This window comes from Cottoperca gobio, chromosome 3, assembly GCF_900634415.1.
Source record: "Cottoperca gobio chromosome 3, fCotGob3.1, whole genome shotgun sequence".
Classification (NCBI taxonomy): Eukaryota; Metazoa; Chordata; class Actinopteri; order Perciformes; family Bovichtidae; genus Cottoperca; species Cottoperca gobio.
This window is the reverse complement of record NC_041357.1, coordinates 19,700,348-19,723,942: the sequence shown is the minus strand read 5'-3', so window position 1 is coordinate 19,723,942 and position 23,595 is coordinate 19,700,348. Positions and strand designations below refer to the sequence as shown.

General features: G+C 40.0%; 2 protein-coding genes across 3 annotated transcripts; both read left to right on the top strand.

Moving 5' to 3' along the window:
• Positions 1-559: 559 nt before the first annotated feature.
• Positions 560-2,380, top strand: clec3a (C-type lectin domain family 3, member A). The gene is made up of 3 exons (XM_029428775.1): positions 560-721; positions 807-893; positions 1,765-2,380. The coding sequence occupies exons 1-3, from the start codon at positions 610-612 to the stop codon at positions 2,160-2,162; spliced, it is 597 nt and encodes a 198-aa protein (XP_029284635.1). The 5' UTR covers positions 560-609; the 3' UTR covers positions 2,163-2,380.
• A 1,388-nt stretch (positions 2,381-3,768) lies between these two features.
• usp47 (ubiquitin specific peptidase 47) lies at positions 3,769-23,492 on the top strand. 2 transcript variants are annotated; one of them, XM_029460456.1, is made up of 29 exons: positions 3,769-4,065; positions 8,279-8,473; positions 10,000-10,116; positions 10,238-10,391; positions 10,497-10,593; positions 10,685-10,830; positions 10,956-11,035; positions 11,838-11,987; positions 12,195-12,290; positions 12,390-12,542; positions 13,026-13,184; positions 14,275-14,406; positions 14,605-14,681; positions 14,898-14,953; positions 15,203-15,315; positions 15,432-15,533; positions 15,674-15,881; positions 16,108-16,223; positions 16,383-16,502; positions 16,773-17,583; positions 18,377-18,552; positions 18,651-18,731; positions 18,847-18,962; positions 19,051-19,169; positions 19,456-19,586; positions 19,810-19,857; positions 19,955-20,085; positions 20,675-20,850; positions 21,255-23,492. In XM_029460456.1, exons 1-28 carry the CDS (start codon positions 4,021-4,023, stop codon positions 20,847-20,849), a joined length of 4,104 nt encoding a protein of 1,367 aa, XP_029316316.1. In that variant the 5' UTR covers positions 3,769-4,020; the 3' UTR covers position 20,850; positions 21,255-23,492. The 2 variants fall into 2 exon arrangements, with proteins under 2 accessions (XP_029316316.1, XP_029316325.1); XM_029460465.1 differs by lacking the exon at positions 13,026-13,184 and having other exon boundaries at positions 20,675-23,492.
• Positions 23,493-23,595: the final 103 nt, after the last annotated feature.

Here is a 23,595-nt window from a genome sequence, read left to right as displayed (position 1 = left end):
TACTTCCTCTGGTTTAAAAGAAGCTTTATTTTGAAAGATTACACAACTGCAAGTCTGTGTGATTGAAATATTGAAAAGATATCCACAGTGTATAAGTTGCAGCAACATTTACTCGGTTCTTTTTTTTCATGTACTGAAAGTTGTAAAGGTGTAGATTAATACCACTTAGTGTACATGCACATATATACTGTATATAGTATATTTCACAGGGGGTATCATTTGACCATTTTCTAGTTGACAACCAGGTGTAAGATTATTTTCCATGAGTTAAAAAGTGACTTAGACTCAGTAATACTGAAGCAGTAAATGAATTTCCAGTTTGTTTTTCAACTGAAAGGGAATGCTGCTTGGTGCACCTTGTCCCAAGTAAATATTTATAAAAAGCTAGACACAAGGAAATCATTATTTGCCACTCCACCCTTATACCTCTCTCACCTCCTCCTGATGTTTGGACAAAAACAGAGTTTGAGCCAATGCAGGGAGTGTACCCAGAAAGGCATACAGAAGGGCCAGTATATATTGAGCTGCCTGCTGTGATTTTGGTTCCTTTCACAGCAGAACAAGGTGTGACACTGTGTTCTGTCACTGTAGGATCCACTGGCCTCAGACATGGCACGCCTGGTCCGCCCTGTCCTCCTCGTTCTTTGCTTTTCCTTGCTCCACTTCAGCTCCAGCCGCCCATCTCGCACCAGGAAGGCTGTGTCAACTCGTCAGTCCGGAGGTATAACTATACACACTTCATAAATAACGTACTTGCCACCGATGTTCATCTGATCTGTTTTTCTTGCATCCTCGTTGAGATGCAGCTGCAGAAGAAGATGATGTGAAGTCCCAGCTTGAGAAGTTGTGGCAGGAGGTGAATTCACTGAAGGAGATGCAGGCGTTGCAGACAGGTACTGCCACTACATAAAGGAAGATAAAGACGGAGGAGATGACAGTAATAAATCAAATGCAAAAGCATCACTGCACTCTATAGTATGTTTGTTTAAATTAATTATGCAATGGTTGGTTAATGATATAATTTAGATTTTTTTTAATGTTGTTATATAAATATGATATGGTGCTTTCCCTCACGGTTACTTGTTCATTCAGACCACTGAGCCGACATGCGAGAGTGTGGACTTTGCTGAGAGATAGTTGGTATCTTGATAAATATATTTTTGAAATTCTTAATGTGCTGAGTCTCCAGCAGAGGACAGCAGCATATCAGCCATTAGATCAGGGCTGCGAAAGGTGGGGCCTGCTGACCAAAGTTGGCACGCCATAAGGTTCAATTTGGCCAGCCAGATTCTAGAGGAAATAATATATATATACATGTATATATATATTTATATATATATATATATATATATATATATATATATATATATATATATATATATATATATATATATATATATACATGTATATATATATATATATATATATATATATATATATATATATATATATATATATATATATATATATACATGTATATATATCATGTATATATATATATATATATATGTATATCAAAAATCAGAAATCACTGTTTATGCTGTTTTTTTGTGAAGTAAAAAAGCTTAATATGTAGGATCCCTAATAATGTATTATTTTTAATAATCTGAGCACGGCAGGGAGAATTACACTTTGCTTTAGGTTTCAGTTTGCTGCAAGTGAAGTAAGAAACAAATGAAGAAGCAGAGACACTGGCTCAACAAAACAATATCATACTTTACCTTAATTCAATTGACTCATGAAGTAAGTATTTTGTGTTTTCAGTCTGTCTCCGTGGGATTAAAGTTTACAGGAAGTGTTATCTGACAATTGAGGAACCCAAACATTACCATGAAGCAAATGAAGACTGCATTGCACAAGGAGGCACTCTTGCAACGCCACGGGACATGATGGAAAACAATGAACTGAGAGACTATGCAAAGAGGAGCGCTCCTGGATCCAAGGACCTCTGGATCGGTGTAGCAGACATAGTGAAAGAAGGCCAGTATGTTGATGTCAACAGCCAGCCAGTCAGCTACTTAAACTGGGACCGCTCCAAGAAGCAGCCCACAGGAACGAAGAGGGAGAGCTGTGTCGCCCTTTCAGTGGTTGCACAAGGAAAGTGGTACGATGAGGTTTGTCGCAGCCTCAAAAATTACATCTGTGAATATATCATCCCCTAAAGGAGACAAAGTAGTTGCTGACAACTTGATGATCATTTATGTGGGTCATGTATTAAAAATGTTTTGTCAAATCTGTGCTAATTCATAATGGAAAAATGACTTGTGTCATGACTTTGTGACAATGGTGTTTAACTAGTTTGCTATTTAGCTTTAATATACACAGTAACTGTAATCATTACATAATCAGGTGAAAGATAAAATACTCAGGTGATGACTGAACAGCATGAGAAATAAGAAATTCTGGATGAAGTTACACAGAAATAAACAAGAATGTAAACTTTGTTGTTTTGTGCATACATTTGTTTTATTCATGGTTACTTTTCTTCATTAAGTCTAATTCCTTCAGCACTACTACTGATGAATGTATCACTATAAATGTGTTTCAAGATGGAGGATAAATATGCATTTCAGTACTTTGCATGACACCTATATCCCTATCTTATAAACCTAACCCAATAACTGTCTAGATGCCCAGTTGTATATTCCTACTGTTATCAATGTCCATTTATATGGTGACAACAAACAATTAGAAAATAACTATTATGCTTGCTTCCTTATTGTATCATACCATGTTACTCTCTGAATCTTTGATCACTTATAAAAATGTAGGGCTCTATTTTGGTGTAGTGAACCCCTTCTCACCCAAAACCATTTCTGTGTCTCTAGACTGAACTGCAGCACTCAAAAAACAGACTCTCAAATGAAAACTATTTATGAACTATATCTAGAATCAATCCACTTGCCTTGTCTTTGGAATGTGGAAGGAAACACCAAAAATAAACTTCAACAAACATACAAAAAACATGCAAGCATACAGAAAGAGCCTGTTATAAAACCATGACCATTCTTACTCTGAGGGTGTAGGGCCCTTGGGCAGTTGCCTGCTTTGCCTGGTTGGTAATCAACCTTGGGTATGGTTGTGCATTATGCATTTGGTAGCATTTTTTGCAGTGCATGTCCGTTTTTCTTTCATGCCTTCTGCAGGTTCAGTGCATGCACCACTTATTATGGTGCAGATGACAAATGAGACCATGTCCCCATTCACATTTAGATATAAAAACAAATATATATATATATATATATATATATATATATATATATATATATATATATATATATATATATATATATATATATATATATATGTATATATTTATTTATATACTGTATATATGAACTACGTTTTGAATGAAACAGTTCTAAATCTGTTAATCAGAACACGTGCTCATCCAGGGGACACTGTTTATATTCATCATGAAACCATGTTGTGCACTTCACTCAATTTAATCTATCATAATTGCTGTGGTCGGATTGAAAAGAGTGCATTGTTAAATTGAAAGCATTGCTGAACTGACCCACAGCTGTGCGCATCGCTCTCTCATACAAGCGAAACCATTAATGCTGTGTTTCTACCATCTCTGTCCTTTTAAAAACAATTAAAAACGCACACACACACACACACACACACACACACACACACACACACACACACACACACACACACACACACACACACACACACACACACACACACACACACACACACACACACACACGTCATCCTGCCCGCACGTTTGTCTGGCAGGAATGTGACGACAAAGCTCTCTGAGTGAAGTCTCGCGGAGTAAAACACCGGCCATTTTTCTCCATGTATAGCAGGACACTTCGTGCTTGGGTAGTGTAACCGAGAGTGTTGCGATCACTTTGATAAGCCTACAAGTTTTGGCAAGTCTGATTTTGTTATTCAAGCATCCAAACTTACAACAAACCTGACACAAACCATGTTTGTGTTTACGGCTGCAAAGTTTTTTCGCTGACATCCTTGTCCGGATAGATGCTTGTCTAAACTGTCGTACAAATGGAAATGGTGCCTAGCGAGGAGAACCAGTTCGTACCCAAAGAGGTGAGGTTATCACGGACCCTGCCCATGTTGGAGAATCAACCTCTTGTAGACCATGCTCATTAATAATGGCAAAACTTTTGCACCACTTTGGTAGTGTGCGATCTTGGTGTATCGTTAGAGGCTAAGTCTCAGCTGCTAACAGTTAGCTAAACACGACTTGGACGGCCTATCATGACATGGCTAACTAACGTTAAAGCTAACGTCGGTTAGCGGCTAGTTTCATTGCATCTCAGACAAAGTGAGTTTATGACGGCAGCTAAAGCTTTAGCATAATTATCATTAGGTTACCTCGACTTCAGATTTGACTCTCTAGTCATAGAAACCTCCTGTTTTTTAAACGTTATCCCCAAAACAAAGACGACATTTGTCAACATTAGATTGCCAACTTGCAAGTAACATCAGTTTGTAGAATTCGGTTGGCGAATGTCGTTAGCTTTTAAAGTCTGGTTAGTGGCAACACATCTAGATGTTTTTGAAGTTGTTTAACCAAATGCAAATATCTACATTGATGGACCTGACTGGCAGTGTTAAAGCAACGTTTACCCCTAATGTTAGCTTTATAATAATGCATACTTTGACTCCTTCTTGTCGTGTTTGGAGATTGTTTTGAATATAACTTGTAGCTTTACTTTGAACCTTAACGTTAGCTAGTCAAATGTGCAAGCTAGCGATACTGATAGCTGATTTGACTTGCTAACGTTACGTATGAAGATGCAGGTATTGTAGCGTTAATATTAGTTATCAGAGTATCCCTAATGTTAGAATAAAAATGTCACCCTTCCTATTTTAGTATTCTTAACGAAGCAATTTATCACAATGTTAAGTTATTTAGCCTTTTCTTGTTTATGCTGCCATGTTTGGTTTGGTGGTTAGCTAACTGTTAGGTACAATATCCTAGCGTAACGTGAAACGATAATCTATTATTCTACGATGCTACTATGTATTCATGTTTTTCACACCAGCAGAACAATAATCGTCTATACTATAGCTTCTGTAAACACCATTAATGGTTAACGTTACCAAATGGTAATTTGGTTGCTGACATGTCTGCTAAGGTTAACTGTGATTGTGTCATACACGTCCTAGATGGTACTATTGGCATGGCAGTCATAATAATGTGTTATTTTGTACTCGCGTATAACTACATGGTTACTACCAGTTAATAAATTATCTGTGTTTTTTAATGACTGCATTTACGTCATCTGCAGAGTCATACGTCAAACATAGGACGTCTCTCGTTGACATTAGGACCAGTGGGAAAATTAAATCTGATAATGCAGCACGGCACACCTCTTCATTTTCAATATGTTTCATAGTAATAGTGTAGCTGTTAGCTTTACAACGTATTACTGGATTATCAATCTAATACAACCATTTATTTTAATTAAACAAGGATGCATTGATCTTGTGAATAGGAAATTAGTTTATTTACTGATCACTTTGGCAGCAATACAGGAATTTCTTAGAGCTTCATATTTCAGTACTTCAAAACTAACATTTGACTGGTGGAAAAAAGTTAAGATGGAGAATGGTTGATGTAATTATGTCTGCATTAGTATCAACATATTTCATATTGAGGTATGCACATGCATCTCAATTATTTTTTGAGACTATATGTGAGACTATTTAGCTCTGTTGACATGTTGTTAGGAAAGGAACTTAACACCTGGTGAAATATCACTTCCAGAGCTTTAGTTCTGATGCTGAAATCAACAGCGATAGAGAAGTTACAAATTATTGGCTAATGTTGTGGAACAAGACATCAGCTCAAGTGTAATTTAAGCTGCAGTTTGGTTTTGAAAGTGGATGGCAGTGGTCGCGTGGTGTTCTGGGATATCAGAAGATACTCAGAGCTCTCTGTTGCTGCCATGGGCCAAATTATATTAAATACTTGTGAGGAGAGACGCCCAGTTAATAATCCCAGTCATATAATCACAAATGCAAACATGTAACATTAAAGATGGGTGGCTACTGAATGGCTTTTTGTTTGTGATGGAATTTGAATAGTGTTGAAGTAATATTGGCATATTCATGCTCTGTCGTAGCAAGAATAACATTATAAATGATCAGGAATTTTGAGATGCATCTTGACTTGCTAAATTGCCTTTGTTATGCTTAAAAGGCATTTGTGGTTAAACAATAATTTTTGCCATTCAGAAAGATTCGCCCATGATTAAATTGACTTCCGACTATGCTATATTGCCATCTTCTACTTGCCACAGTTCATAATGTTGTGATAGCATTATGTATGAAAGGTTTAAGAGGATACATTCTTTAAAAGGTGATTCATATTCTGTTTTGTCACAACAGGCCTAAACAAACCGACGGTGAACATGTGATGTTTGCATTAGTAAACTGGATTTCCCCAATGATTTAGTTTCAATATTTACGGACATTGTTCCACCTACTTTATGTTTGGACTTTGTCAAGACATCTTTCTTCAAATGAAAGTTGAAGCAAACATGCATAAAAACACTTTATTAGTTTTCATAGTTCTAGAAAATGTCATTGCCAGGCTACCAATGGTCTCTGAACAAAAAAACAACACCATACAAAACAGATTTGTCAGTACCTATTTCTAAAGACAATAACCGGCAGGCACTGTCACTACACACCAAAAATATATTTTTGGATACATCATCCAAATTGATGGCTGGTCGTCATAGTAGAAAATTGGCTATTTTTTAATTTTACTATCGGTATCTCTGTTCCTGTTTTGTTTTGTTTTTGTGCGAGTGCCATGTGCATTTGTAGTTGCATTGCATTTTATTAAGATTTTATGGATACTGACATTATACAACCTGTCATTATTTTTTTGCCATTTCGGATCAGTTACAGCTGTAAATAAATACTGTCTGTGCTTCGCAGTACCTGTGGCTTCATGTCAGCACCTTGTGATTATATCCACGGTAAAAATAACCTTTTAATCTCATAATGCACTGGTGTTGTCAGCTGCACCTACTTTATAGGACCTGTCTATCACATTTTGTCAAGATCACAAACCTCTCAAAGACAAGAATAACTTGAATATATTCCTGTAATTCTCGCCCTTTCACGAGCCAAGAGGTTGATTTGTAGGACTAGGCCTACGAGGCAGCCGGTTTCTGAAAGCAATTGGATGAGTTTTACAAGTTGTTTTCTTATTTTGTTTGTTCTAAGTTGTTCTTCCCTCCAACTATCTCCATATATCATTAGGGTGTGTTTTGGAGTTGCAGACAGAGTATTTTTAATGAGATGAAGAGGATTTCTCAGGTAGCCATGCCTTGAGTGTGGTGTGGTAGAGAGATACAGCATGATGTTAAATGGATGCATGAAGCAGCACCGTGATGACATTCTTCATCAGGAGTCAGCCTCACAAAAACAGCTTTATCAAAATAAGAGACGAGCATTGAAATAACGACCACCTTAATGAGATACCGGAAGTTGTGTCCTATAAAACACACATTTCTGAAAACTATCGGATCATATTATTTTTTTATTAAAAAAAAAACTCTATCAAAATAGCAATACAATACTTTGATTTTTGTACTGATAAAGTGATAATCTTTTCTTCTTATGCTTTGTTTGTCTGAAATAAATAAGCCAAACTTCTCAAATACAACAGTGTTAAATGTTGTCTTTATTAAGCTAAATATTATGTTATTATACAACGGTAAAGTATTATAATTTAAATCGAACATCATCTAAAGAAGAAGAAGAAGTTAGTGTTCACAATGTAATTTCATTTAACCCTATCGATCAAAGTTGCAAAGGATGATTACGGATGCAAATTGCCTCTCTTTGCGCCCCTCTTATTTTATCAATTGTTTGTGCAGTAGTTCAGTTATTTTAAATACCAAACATTTTGTAGTCCATCACCAATACCCGATGCTAAGGAAGCTGCCTTGGCGTCATCTTTGCACGCTCAATACATTAGCGCTTGTTGAGTGAGTTTTTCCGCCAGTTCATTCTACTTTTGGGTGTGTTTAGATGACTAAGTCGCTTCCTGCTCCTCTTAAAAAACAATTTATACTGTGTGTTATACAGTGCAAATGAAGCATGTGTCAGTAAATGCATGGAGTGCTTTTTGCAATGGTGGATAGTTCAGGAGAAATTTGAAAATCCCCCCATGTTGTTCTGTTTTTAAAAATTGTAAATTAAGATTGGTGACCGGGCTTGTCCAGTCATCCAGTCATACATCATGTTAATTTTTCCACCCGTACTTGATTTGCAGATCCAAAATGCAGCTGAGGAGCCCAGAGTGCTGTGTATCATTCAGGACATCACCAGTGCAAAGACGGTCAATGAGAGGCTGACCATCAACCTGCCCGCTTCCACCACCCTCTCCAAACTCTATGGAGATGTTGCCCACAAAGCGGGATATGTGAAAGCCACTTTTGACCTTGCCTGGGGAAATACGCCGGACATGGTTAGGAAATGTATTAATATAGACGGTCACTTCTGCCAACATGCGATAATGTTTTTCCCCATAGCTCTGTGTAACTATGGATTTCAACTGGGTTGCAGGGCGAAGTTTTGTGATTACCCTGTTGGATCAAAAGGTTGGGTCTAGATCAAAGTTGCATTTCCAAGTTTCAACATGATGCTAAGGTGGCGGAGGAGGCATGCAAAAAGGATGTTTATTAACTTGAGTGAGCTGAAAATTGGAGGTTCGTTATCAGTTAAAGCATATTTGACTTCACTTCAGCGTTCAAACAAAAACCCAGTTGTTTAACTTAGCGTGGCAGGGAAAGCTCTGTACTTGTATAACAATAGCTTAGATAGCTAAGGTTTGTGTAGGTTTAACAATGTATAGTTATCACCGCCAGAGATAGTTAAAGCTGCATTAATAAACACACTGTACGCGCCAAAGGGGAGACCGTCTAAGGTTGTGATTAAACTCGTAAACATTGTGGACATCAAGCACCTAAAGAACTTTTTTTTTTCATTTGTCAGGAGGCCAGAAACACAAGCTTTAATGCGTCAGCTGGACGTGCAAATAGGCTTTTGTTTGCTAATGTGATGCTAGAGCAATTTTAAAAGTTAATAGTAGGTTCAATGCTGTGTTCATGGCTCTTTCTGAAGCCCCCGATTGGCCAAAACAATTTAATTCAGTTAATGTCTTTGGTTTGGTGCAGTTGAGTTTAGGTAAAGTATTTCCGGCAAACTCTAGTGGGATTCATGATAATCGCTCCCAGTCTGTGTTTGCAGTTGTTGTTCACTTATTCTCCACTTATAAGAAGTTCATGTTAGGACTCATAGCCCCCACCACCTCTACACTGTGAGGGCCGTGTAACCATATCATGACCTCAGTGAAGCTGATGGTGGTAGAGATATGTTTGAAAGCCAGACAGCGGCAACAGTTTTTATAAAAAATGTGTTCATGTTTTTATTATTCGTGTTCAAAAATGGATTTGAACATAGCATTGTTCTCTACTACAAAGAAAACAAAGTGTATAAGAATGGTGTGGCTAAGAGAGAGCGCTCTCTTGTGAACTGACTTATTCTTAATGTGCTCCCTCGCTGTTGAATATGAGTGTGTTCTATGTTGTCTATGTATGTGCACATACTACTCCTTTTCTTAAATGAGCACAGGCTAATCCTGCTGCTGACCCAGGCCAAAGCCCAGGTGCTGTGTCTGTTGTTATCTCACTGAGTAGGTCAGTGGATTAAGCTACTGTATGTTTCCACTGCAGCGCTTTGCTTGCTTACCTTACCCTTAGCTCTCCCGGGAGGAAGACAGAAAGTGTTGCATATAAGCATTGCTCACATGTTGGCTTCAAGATGCTTTCTTTGTATGCGCCAATACAGAGAATCGCCTGAAAATGAGTTCAGGGAGAACCTAAGTCTTCTTGTGAGTTCATCCAGTTTGGAGACTTACTTTGTGGCTGTTTTTGCATTTTCTAGGGACTGATGTTTTCATGTGATTTTTGTTTTTACTCTGCCTCCCTCCAGGCACCACTGGACCACAGCAGTGAGATGTCCCTCTCAGATTCTGGGTTTGAGCCTGGTGGTAAGAGGAATTTCCTCCAGCTCACTGACAAAGATGGCGAGCAGCCCCAGATAGCATCGGTGAGTAGTAGAAGATTAACACTAATGAGTTCCCATTATTTAAAATAATATATCTTTTGATGTTAGGTCTAGTGCGATATTTTATTAGAAGGGTCCCATCTCTGTATGTTTACATGTGCAGGATGAGTCAGGAACAGCAGATAGCAGCGGGCTGGATGACAGCTCCCAGGAGCGATTCATCGGGCCCCTACCGAGGGACGGCACTGCAGGCTGCAGTGGTGACTACAGCAGTCCATCTTACACCTACTCGTCCATCCTCAACAAATCTGAAACGGGTGAGGCTCTGTCACCTGCTGAATGCGACCTAACTCTTTTTATGCATCCCCAACTGTCCTCTTAGTACATGTCTCTTGTCCCCCCCCCCCCCCCTCCGACTGTAGGTTACGTGGGCTTGGTCAACCAAGCTATGACCTGCTATTTGAACAGTCTTCTACAAACGCTGTTCATGACCCCGGAGTTCAGAAAGGCTCTCTACAAGTAAGAAACTACGCTCATAGAAGTCTTTGTGAAGTTTTACCTGCTAAGTACAACTTTTAAACAGATTTTTATAACTTCTGTCCAACTTCAGCTGGGAGTTTGAGGAGGTTGAAGAGGATCCAGTCACCAGTATACCCTACCAGCTGCAAAGGCTGTTTGTCCTGCTGCAGACTAGTAAGAAACGGGCGATCGAGACCACCGACGTGACTCGGAGCTTTGGCTGGGACAGCAGCGAGGGTAAGCAATTGTACTCTCCTGTGACTGGACTCGCATGGCTTGTCTGTGTGTTTTGTGTAAAAGGAGAGACTGTGTGCCTCTGCATCTGTAAACTCAATAGCCATTTTTTTGTGCTTGTCTTTTAGCTTGGCAGCAGCATGATGTTCAAGAGCTGTGCAGAGTCATGTTTGATGCCCTGGAGCAAAAGTGGAAGCAGACAGAGCAGGTAGGCGAAAACAAGAAGACCGCTGACAACAACAAGTTCAGCAGCCAATCTAACGGCTCCCCCCCCCACAATTCGAAACAAAAGGTCTACTGTGTGAAATGGGCCAGTAAGCCCCAGGCTTAGCTGTTTCTTATCTCAGGAGTGAATTATAAACCGCAAACACTTGATCCAGTGTGCATGATTCGACACATGAGCTCCTGCTTAGCACAGAATAGATGCATGTGATAAATGACAAACCACAAACACAAATAACCAACTACTCTAATGGATTTGGTTATTTTTCTAGCCTACCTTTTGGAAGTTTACCATCAAAGTGAGAATTTAAAGGTAAAAATGTGAACCTGTTAATATGAGAACTGTTGAATAAATGACATCACTCTTTCTTATCCAATCCTAGATGACTAAGGCTGGGTTTAAAAAAACAAAAACGATTTTCTTATTCAAATTGATCTTCATCGCCGAGTTTACCAATAGGAACTCTGACTTTGGGTGGCGTTCCGCTGTACTTTTTCTTTTAGGAACTTGGTCTGTAACACGGCATTAGATAATCTAAATATATCTTTATTATTATTTATTATTACACTAGTGGTGCAACTCATTCAAAGTTGTTTTTCAATGTATCTATTTTTAATCCATCCAACCGTTTGGGATGGCAGGTGGTGTCACACAGCAGTAATTTGCACACTCCTTTTAGTGAGAGAATGTAGCAGGGTGAGAAAGCATTGGGGCCCAAACAAATGCTGTATTGTTACAAGTGAAACATAGCCGAGAAGGCCTGACTGTCATGCCTTCATATCCTCAGGCTGACCTGATCAACCAGCTGTACCAGGGGAAGCTGAAGGATTATGTGCGTTGTCTGGAGTGTGGCTATGAGAGCTGGAGGATTGATACTTACCTGGACATCCCTCTTGTGATCAGACCCTTCGGAGCCAGCCAGGCCTATGGCAGTGTGGTGCGTTTTCTCTCCACATTTCAATCCTTTAAACATTTAACACATTGTAAGAGAAGAGTCAAACAACACTTAACACTCTGTCATTCTTTTTGAATTCACATTTACATCGAGCCTGCCTTTTTAATTCAGTACTTGCAGCTCATTTTAATACAGTTTATGACCATTTAGTAGTTTAGTCTCCATCTGAAACATTGTTTTCTGCTACAGGAAGAAGCTTTGCACGCATTTATCCAACCAGAAACTCTGGATGGACCCAACCAGTACTTCTGTGAACGCTGCAAAAAGAAATGTGACGCCCGGAAGGTGAGCACACTGAAAATGTGACATGAGAATCATGCTCAGTGTAGACGAGTGTTCTGCTATTGACCTGCCTTATTGTTTGATACACGCTTCTCTACTCAGGGTCTAAGATTTCTGCACTTCCCCTACCTGCTGACGCTACAGCTGAAGCGCTTTGACTTCGACTACACCACTATGCATCGCATCAAGCTTAACGACCGCATGGCTTTCCCTGAGGAGCTCGACATGAGTCCATTCATCGATGTGGAAGATGAGGTGAGAGCAGAAATGGCAGTATCTGCTTCCGTCACTATCTTTGAGTTACTTTTAGATTAATACCCAAATATGATTCTCCTTATATCTCCTATTAACCATAAATAAGTTGATGTGACTATAAGCTATAATTGGAAATAGAAAAATGAGTCACACACTCCACTTTCAGGTTGCTGATCTTATAAAGCAAAACATTTTTAGCCCTAATCCATCGGGTGTACGTCTTCAAATGTGTTCATTTTAGGAATGTGTAACATTCAGGTTACCATATGAACAGTCCCCCTGAGTAATTATGTTCTTTTGCATCTTATAGTGCTTCCGTGTTCAGTAATATGACACGACACAAGGTCAAGATAAATGCACCTGTTTAGACCCGGTGTCTTTTTTTACTGTTTTTTAATGTTATGAAGTAAAAGTAATACATGTGGAGTTAAGTGACACCCCTCTCAATTATTATATATATATTTTTAATGGCCTCCTCTCTAGAAGTCGCCTCAGACAGAGAGCTGCACTGACAGCGGAGCAGAGAATGAAGGCAGTTGCCACAGCGACCAGATGAGCAACGATTTTTCCACCGATGATTGTGTAGATGAGGGCATCTGCTTGGACAGCACCGGCAGCGCAGAGAAGGTGTTGAAGCCAAAGGTAAACACCTTGACCACTCACTACACAGATATTGTGGATTGTTGTTAATATCCTTGGTTAGCTGTTAGCTGTTAACTGTGTGTGAAAGTGCAAATAACCAGGGATGTCCCGATCCGAGTCCTTTTTAATATTGGGTATCAGCAGAGACCGAGTCCGATCCATTACTAATATTTACCTAAATGTAGATGAAATATGTATCTGGCATAACAGACACAGCCTTCTAAATTAAGCCCACCTATCAGCTATTTGATCCAAGTGCTGAATGTCCTGATTACAAAATATCAAGTTGATATATTGATATAGAAGAAAGTTTAAATGTGAGAATGTGACTCCATATGCAATCAGCCTAGAGAGAAGACGTATCACTTTGATGGATTTTTGGGACTACAAAAACACTGCTAATAAGAGGAGAGATGACCGCTTTGTTACTGTTAGCAAATCTGTGTATTTTGACAATCATGTGTCGGAACCAAATAAATCCCCGGCATTCACAAAATAATCTTTCACATTTAGACAATTTTCACTCTCATAAGGAGCAAAATGCTCACAGTGTAGAACTCCACTGTCATTAAGCAGAGCAGGCTGATGAGCAAACGAAGTACAGTCTAGTATGGAAAGGGAACACACTGAATAAATGTATTCAGATGCTTTCATACTTAACATGAGGGGTCATTGCATGTTTGAGAATGAAAACAATGTGATATGCAATGACTTTACATCGTCTCCCAACGAAGCAGACTGAATGCATTACCTCTCTGTCCTTGTTGCATGAAATGTCTGTCCTTCATTCATAGTGTGCGCTGCACTTTCTATATGATGACCCAGCCGACATGTGGCGGGTCATAGTCGTTTTATTACATGCAATTTGAATTACAAGCTGTGTCCTCCCCGCTGTGCATGCTTTCCTCATTTTGTTGACTGTAGCTCTGCAAATATAGCATATCTTGAGCCTATATCTTGACATTGCAAATACATTATCAGATGTAGGTGTCCCTGTTGTCAACATCAGTTATCCTGCATGTCAACAGTATACAACTTGGTTGTTTTTCTTTTGTTTGAACAATAATATTTTCTCCGTCTTCGTTTTCAGAACACGCTGACCTTTGAGCTGTTCTCCGTCATGGTCCATTCTGGCAGCGCTGCAGGCGGCCACTACTACGCCTGCATCAAATCCTTTAGTGATGGCCAGTGGTACAGTTTCAATGATCAGCACGTTAGCAAGGTCAGCCTCAGCACTTGAATAACCCGTTTTGTCCTCATACAGCACTTAAATGTCGGACAGGATGACTCACTAGACTGTATCAGTGTGAAGTCATCAGTTTGTACTAAAACTAAGCAAACAATGGCCGCCATTTTAACATTCTACTTATCATAACATGGTAGTATCCATTCAATCATTTGGTACGTTTCTGTTGGGCAGATCACCCCAGATGATATCAGGAAGACATATGGGGGCTCCTCAGGGAGCAGAGGCTATTACTCCAGTGCCTTTGCAAGGTGAGTTGTCTCCCATATCCATCACACGCACATCACAACACAACACATGCTTGCAGTGCATTGCTTGATAATTCAAATAATCACAAACCAGACCTGTTTATGTATCTGTGTTTAAAAGGAGAATCAAGATGGTTGTTCTTAATTATTTGTTCATCACTTTCATGTCACACACCACTAGAATCATGAATAAAACATATTTTCTTTCTTCTTCAACAGCTCTACAAATGCATATATGCTGATTTATAGATTGAAAGATCCCTCAAGGAATGCAAGTAAGACATTTCTCAATTAAATCTGCGATGAGTAATGCCAAAATTACCTTTTATAGTAGAAGCCTTTGATCATTCAGTGCCATTATCTTAATCCTGTCCTGTAATGAGCCCCACACCAGTAGAAACCACACAGGCATATACAGATGGTTTTAATATTGTGATCATAATCTTACTGTTACTAGGACTACCTTAACTGTGCTGCTCTTAGAACTGGTATGCAGTTCTAATGTATGTCCTGTTTGTCTGCAGAGTATTTAGCAGCGGAAGACTTCCCGGAGCACATAACGAGTTTGGTTCAGAAGGAGAAAGAGACTGAAGAGCAGGAAAAGCGTCAGAGGGAGATTGAGCGCAACACTTGCAAGGTACGTGCTCCTTTTGGATTGGCTCACGATCTATTGTTTTGCTTGTGAAATGAGGATCAGTTGATTCTCTGCCTTATTTTTTAAACTGTTATTGCTCTCTTCCTTTTTATCTCCAGATAAAGCTTTTCTGCACGCGTCCCGTAAAGATGATGACGGAGAGCAAGCTGGAAGTACACAAGGACAAAACTCTCAGAGAAGCAACAGAAATGGCCTTCAAGGTTTGTTTACCATCTGACTTTCCAACAACATAGCTAATCAGTGCAATGCGTTTCAGCAGCTGCCCTTTGTTGAATGTTGGAATACAAAAAGAAAATAGGCTATTATTGTGTAGTAACACTGTCTGTGTTCTGTGCCTCAGCTGATGGAGCTGGAGGGAGTGGTGTCTCTGGACTGCTGCCGCTTGGTAAAGTACGATGAGTTCCATGAGTACCTGGAGCGCTCCTACGAAGGGGAGGAGGACACACCGATGGGCCTACTGCTGGGAGGAGTCAAGTCCTCATATATGTTCGACCTGCTGCTGGAGATCCGCAAACCAGAGCAAGTGTTCCAGCCTTACAAACCTGGAGGTCAGTAGCCTGCTGCTGTTGGGTCATCTTGCTTTACATAGTGTTGTACCTAGTGCTGTACAGGTAATTGTGAGTATGAAACCTATGAGTCATGACAATGTAGACTCTCTACTTTGTGCAAACCAACTATGATGGTTTGGAGCAAATGGACTGTGCACCAGTGTTGGATGTAGATGTGTCAGAATACCAAGCTAGATAATTGCTTTATGTCCATGTCTTTTTGCAGAGGTGATGGTGAAGGTTCACATTGTGGATCTGAAGAGTGATGCCATCGCCACTCCAGTCAGTGTTCGGGCGTACTTAAACCAGACCATCACTGAATTCAAACAACTCATTGCACAGGTTTGCTCTCTTCAGTTTTTTCACTGCATCTTCTCTTCATTCCTCAACTTTTTTATTTTAAGCATCAGCACAGACAAATTGTGCAAAAATAAATTGTGCTTATTAGGTGTGAGAAAGTGAGATCAGTCCTTCAGCCTTAATGTTTGTGTTCCTTCCCAGACTACAGGGCTATCTGCGGAAAGCATGCGCGTGGTCCTGGAGCGCTGCTACAATGACCTCCGGCTCCTGTATGTCCCAAACAAGACACTGAAAGCTGAAGGGTTCTTCAGGAGTAACAAGGTTCCTACATTTTATTTAAATTCTCAATGCGTTTCCATTGTGTTATTGGAATCTTTGTTGTACATGATATATATTCTCCATAACAGATTCTCAAACTGCAACAAACAAATAATACAACAAAATGATACCACAGTATACTTATAATAATTCAGCTTTCTAATTATACAAAATGTTCATGCCAGTTTCTTTTTTTTAAATCAGTAAATCTTTAATCAGTAAAAAAAACTTAAGTTTGAATTTGACCTGTTTTTTCAATTTGTTTATCATCAGGTGTTCGTAGAGAGCTCCGAGTTGACAGATCATCAGGTTGCTTTCACTGACTCACACTTGTGGAAACTGTTGGATCGTCACGGGAATACGATCCGGCTCTCGGTTTTACTGCCTGAGCAGTCTCCTGGTACCTTGGCCAACAGGACTCTTTGCCAAAAAGTAGGAGGTGACTCTGATGTGCCCCTTGAAGGTTCAGAGGGTAACACGAAATTGGTGGAGGCAATCCTAGAGGAGAGCACTGAAAAGTTAAAGAATCTGTCTCTGCTGCAGCAGCAGCAGCAGCACGGCTCCAGCACCAGTGACAGCCAGAAAAGCTCTGACGGCAGCGACTTTGAACATATCGAATCCCCAAGTCAAGGGGCTGACTCAAACTCTTCACTCTGTGTGGCTGCAGACAACAGAGAGTTAGAAAACCGGATCAGGGCCACAGCTGGGGGCAGCAGCGGCGCCTCCTCTGACCCCGACAACCACTTTGCCTCTGAGGAGCGCTCTGACTCTGAGGTGAACAATGACCGCAGCACCAGCTCAGTGGACAGCGACATCCTGAGCTCCAGCCACAGCAGTGACACACTGTGCAATGCAGACAGCGGGCCCATACAGCTGGCCAACGGCTTGGACTCGCACAGCATCACAAGTAGTCGTCGCTCCAAAGCCCACGAGGGCAAAAAAGACACCTGGGACACTGCTGAAGAAGACTCTGGAACAGACAGCGAGTATGACGACAATGGGAAGAGCAAGGCAGAGGCTCAGTACCTATACTTCAGAGCAGAGCCTTGTTCTCAAGATGACTCCTCGTCGGATGCACAGAAATGTACGCACCTTCTATTTATGATGCAATTTAAAAGATTAATCATCCTTAAGTAAGGAAAATGAGTTAATACATTACATGTCAGAGGCAAGCATAATCACTACTCTCTTGCAGAACTTGATTGAACTTGCATTAACAATATTGTAAAGATGCACCGATCGATCACTGTTTGAAACTGACCAGTTGTCAGCTGATCAGCTGTGACCAGTGACCGTTTGCTCTGTCCCATATATCCTATTTTTTCCTGGTCAAATCCTACACTCATGTGCCACATGGCGGTTTTACGTCGCACACACAGTGGCCCAGGCAGTAACGTCACACACAGCCACACACGCATGTCGTCTGTGTGGAAGTTGCGTGAGTGAAGAAGACATAAAGCTCTCAATTTGTAATACCCATAAGTCCAACATAAGCCTTGGAGGAACAACCTTTAAAAAAAAACAATTTGACAACAAGAAGGTCCTGCAACGTGGTGCCGTTTTGGAGAAAGGGTTATTTAATAGGCAATGTTTTATTATGAACATACAATTGAATTTCAGTTTTCCAGGAAAGCAAAGTTACAAAAATGTTTTGTGTATGCTGTCAATTATAGTTCTTAGAAAGAAAAAAATCAGAATCATCAGAAATGGGAATCGGCCGGTCAGAGAATCGGCCAAGAAAATTGCAGTCGGCGCATCTCTAGCTGACATCTCTACATTATTGTGCAAGTGAAACATGTTTATCAGTGTTCGCCTTCCTCAAGGGGGCAGAAACTCTGACCAAATGTTAAATAGTTTTTTCTTATGATCTGCTTCAGGTTTAGTGGTTCACGTGGACAAGAGAATAACATTAGCAGCATTTAAACAGAACCTGGAGCCCTACGTGGGAGTCGCCTCCACCCAGTTCAAGGTGTTTCGGGTGTACGCCAACAACCAGGAGTTTGAGAGTGTACGCCTCAATGAAACGCTCTCATCGTTCTCTGACGATAACAAGGTCAGAAATCCGATTCAGAAACGATTTGTCAGATTTGAGTAGTTTCTGTTAGTGAGCCAGCACTTGACTTAACGTTTACATTTCATTACTTCCCATAGATAACTATTCGACTAGGAAGAGCACTGAAAAAAGGTGAATACCGAGTGAAAGTGTATCAGCTACTAGTGAATGAACCAGAGGTAAGATGACCTTTCTGTCACTACGCTCAATAATATTGTGGCTAATATAACCTGATTTTAAGTTGCTCAACATTGTCACAAACATTGACAATTCATCCATGTGTTTGTCTCCCAGCCCTGCAAGTTCCTCGTGGACACGGTGTTTGCCAAGGGCATGACTGTCAGACGGTCTAAAGAGGAGCTGCTGCCTCTGTTGAAAGAGCAGTGCAAGCTTGACCTCAGCCTTGACAGGTACGACTTTATTACTAAACACTAAAAAAAAGATGATCAAGTGTAGGCGTTTACTAAACTGTGTGTGTGTGTGTGTGTGTGTGTTTAGTGTTCGTCTCAGGAAAAAGACGTGGAAGAACCCAGGCACGGTGTTTCTGGACTACCATGTCTATGAAGAAGACATCAGCATCTCTTCCAATTGGGAGGTTTTCCTGGAAGTACTCAACGGTAACACTCATTTCTTTCAAACACAATGCGTTATTGTATAATATGATTTATTTTTATTTGTTACCTTGCAACTTCTAAATTACTTGTTTATTTTTTAGCCCCAGGTAATAAAATCGCATAAAGCATACTCACTTTGGCATAATAAAAAGTGAATAAAACGCATAAAAGATTACATTATCTGATGCTTGCAGAGACTGGAGGAGATATCACAGTTGTTCTGGAAACGGAAGATAAAACAAGAGTAATAATTTACTCAATCGATGGTCTGTTATGATTTGTTTCTCAGAACCGGAGAAGATGAAGTCCATGTCGCAGCTGGCCGTCCTGAGCCGGAGATGGAGCCCCGCTACAATGAAGCTGGGGCCCTTTAAGGAAGTTATTCTGGAGAGCAGCAGTGTAGAAGAACTCAAGGAAAAGGTATGTCTGTGTGCTGCTGGATGCGTTACACACTGTGTCACATAATTACAGTTCAGTGAACACCAGCAATGCACAACACAACCATGCTCCATATTAAAGACTGTTGGTGCAGTGTCTCAGTTCATTTTCTTTGCTGTTTTTACATTTTATTCATTAATGGAGAGTACATTTAATTGAACCTTTCATTGGCATTTTGTGACTAATTGTGTTCTTCTGTTTGCAGCTCAGTGAAATGAGCATTATTCCTCTCGAGAACCTGGAGTTTGCGAAGGTAAGTGAGATGCAGTACCTCACACGTGTGCCTTAAGTCTCCCATCTTCTAAACTATTCCACCTTTGACTGAGAACATATCCGTCTGCTCTGTGCAGGGTAGAGGAACATTTCCTTGTGATATATCCGTGTTGGAGATCCATCAGGATTTGGACTGGAACCCTAAGGTGTCGACTCTGAACGTGTGGCCTCTGTACATCTGTGACGACGGAGCCGTGGTCTTCTACAGGTAAAACGATTACAGTCCACAATCAAGTTCTGATGTTTCTCATAATATAATACTAAATGATTAAAGCTGGAGTGTGGGACTTTTACATATAAATGAACTTACATTCAAGCCCTTGCCAAACCAGTTCACACAATGCTGATTAAGCCTATTGCCGGCAGGGAAAGCTCTCTGAGTTGTGGTGTCTGGCGTTGGTTGCGACTTTCCTTTGCTGGCGCACCTATCCCTGCAGGAGAGCTTGCCCGGGGGCGCTCCAAGTCTTCCCGTGCAATTATTATTATTTTTTTTTAATCTTTTCTTTGAACGGCGAGTTTCTTTTTTTTTTATCTAGATGGCTGCTGCTCGGTCGCTATGATTTCTCCCATATTGCAATTACTCATTGCCAGAGGGGGGCGATAAAACTTCCGCACTCCGGCTTTAAATTGGTTATTATTTAATCCCTAATGGTGACATTGTGTCGTGTTATACTATTATTTTTATTGTATTTTTGAAGAGCACTGCTACTCAGCTTAAAAAAAAGAAGAAGAAAAAACTATAAAAAACACAAGCTCTTAATATATCACATTTTAACTTCACTGTAATCTTTGTGCAGGGACAGCACAGAAGAACCTCTGGTGCTGTCGGACGAGGAGCGCAGTGATTTGATGAAGAAGGAGAGCAGCCGTCTGCTCAAGACTGGACATCGCGTCAGCTACTCGCCGCGCAAGGAAAAGGCCCTGAAGATCTACCTGGACGGAGGCCCAGCCAAGGACCCGGGGCAGGACTGAGGTACAGAGCAGCGCTCCTCCTTATCTGGATCGTCTGGCTGCAGCAGCAGAGCACCCAGGCTACAGGACTGAGTGTCGGGCCTGATAGTTACTTGAACATCAAGAAGCGTTGTGAGGCTGATGTGCGCTCACCCTCCACTCTGAGCCCCAGGACTGGTTCAGAAACCATATTGTGCACTATAGTGTATTGTACTGTAAAGTTTAAAGGGAAGTACAAAAGCTATTGAATACAGAAAAAGAATCAAATACTCTATAGACAAATCAATTGAATGAAAAAGCTCCAGAGAAGGAGGGAGAGATGTTTGGACTGTGAACTGAGCTGGAAAACATCCATCCTGTCTATTTAAGTCTCCTTTCACCTTTTTTAGTCTTTCACTCTTCTTCCTGTTTCTCTTCCTCTTTCAGAAATAGTGTGGATTCTGATTCATCTTTGACCATCTTGTAAGTCCATACGCTCACACCTCCCGAGCACTGCTCTATTACAGACATCATTCTTAACATCGATCACCTTCCTCTTCCTTCAAATACTTAAAAACCAACAACAGCACACGCAACCAAGCACTACTTTTCCAGCTTTCCTCAGTCTCACCTCTTCTGGTGATGCAAACCTCACCCTCTCTGTGACTTTGACAACCTTACTCACAAGATTTGATAAATCAAAAAAAGCAACAATTCAGAATTTGTTAACCGGAGGTTGTTTCTGCTCCTAGAACAGTCAGAGTAAATGTTGATATGGGCTGTCCTTACTGATGCTCTTTGTGCTTTATAGGAGCTTCACCTCTGTTACATCACTTCCACTAGATTTAAAGATGCATAGGCTATTGGTCCTTTTAATACAAAGTGCAATGAAACAAAACCAAGTAGACTGTTAAGAATCTCCTTGTTTTGTTTTTGTTGTAAATTGTTATTTTCCTCCATGCGTAATCATTCATTTAGGTCTCGTGAGGCACCAGGCACACATCTGTTTTCTGTATTAACCGTGTGTGTGTGTGTGTGTGTTTGCGTGTGCGTGTGCGTGTGTGTGTGTGTGTGTGTGTGTACACGTGTACACACTGAGGGGAGGGGGCTCTCTGGGGTTTTGACAGAGAGTGCAAGGTTGTTTTTTGCGCTTGTACTTGCTGCTGCTCGGTAGACTGACACCAGAGGGTGTGAAAAGCCCACTGGATTTCTCCAGCGTCTGCCCGGGCAACTGGTCTGAGGACTGAAGCTCAGCATCCGACATCTCTGGGCTCCTGAGGCTGCCACCAGCTATTCACTGTAGAAATGCCAATATCTGAACATCTATTTTTTTTGTTGTTGTTTATTTCTTTGAGATATAAATCCTGTGTGAAAATAGTTTAAGATGATTTTAGAAATGAATTAAAAAGATTTTTTCTTTCATAACTGCAGTTTTCTGTAACTGTAAATTAAAAATGGCTTAATTTAACTCACAAATCCTACTCACCTTTTTAAGAAACAGGGGTTTTGGTGTTGAAAATACTTTTATTTTTCTATTAGCGAGAGTTGTACAAGACATATGTCAGGGTTCAAGTGCTTAAGAATAGTGCAGAGGTTATATTAGACAGCTGTAGCCTGTATGTAAGTTTACATCCAGCACCAGTTGCTAGTACAAAAGCTGCATTCACACATACATCAGGTGTTGCTTGCATTCGTATCGCACCCTCCTGCCGGGATGTTGAAATAATAAGTCACATTGTACATGGAGAAAATGGAACAAGCACGAGGTGTTTGGTACTAATGGCGTGTTTGGGACACAGGTGTGTGTGAGTGAAACATAAGATGGAGATGCAGGTGTAGACGACCAAACTAAAGTAATGAGTTAAACATTGTTTTTAAACTGAAAACTGAACTGAAATGATATTGCCTGGTTAAAAACATTATAAAAATGAATGTAATTTAATATTTAGTTTTATAGCAACAATATATCATTACCAAAAAAGGAGATCCATCAACTCCTGAAATTGAACGGATTTGACATTCCAGGAAAATGGGGAAGTGAAGATGAAGTGAAGATTGAAATATTTCCATTTCTACACAGTTCTCCAGCCGTGTATTTTGTATCTATATGTAGCTACATACTTCTTTGACATTATACTGGCCTTTACAAAAACAAACTCAAACTTATTTTGGAAAAACTGAAACTAAAATTAAATCAAAAAGTCTAAAAACGAATTGAAACATCGATTATTGCTCCAAACTAAAGTCTAGTGACAGGGTTGCAGTAAGTCTATTTAGTAATGGGGAAATGTTACATATAAACATGTTTGATAACATTTATGATTATACTAGAACTATTACTGTTATACGGTTATACTAACCATACCATTTATAGATGCTGATACAGAATTTGTTCAATTTCAAACAAAATCCAAATCTTATAATAGAGTATTAACAACAGAAGACTTTAAAGTTTAAGTAGTTTAGTGAAATTGGCTACTGTTTTGGTCATACATCTGATATGACACGCTGCTGGATATAAGATACTGCTTGAAAGGCAAAAGTAGACAATTGAAATAAGGTGATACAGAATCAAGTACACGCATAAAAGAACATTACATAATAAATATATACATACATACAAACAATGTAGATAGAAGAAATCACAACATGGCATGTTGGAAAGTGACATAAACATGTTGAGGCCGAGCTATTGGCAAAAATATAAAGTACTTCTGTGGAACAAAGCAGCAGAGCAGATATTGCTCGGATGAAGCAACATGGTTTGCTAAAAATATTTGATCAGGAA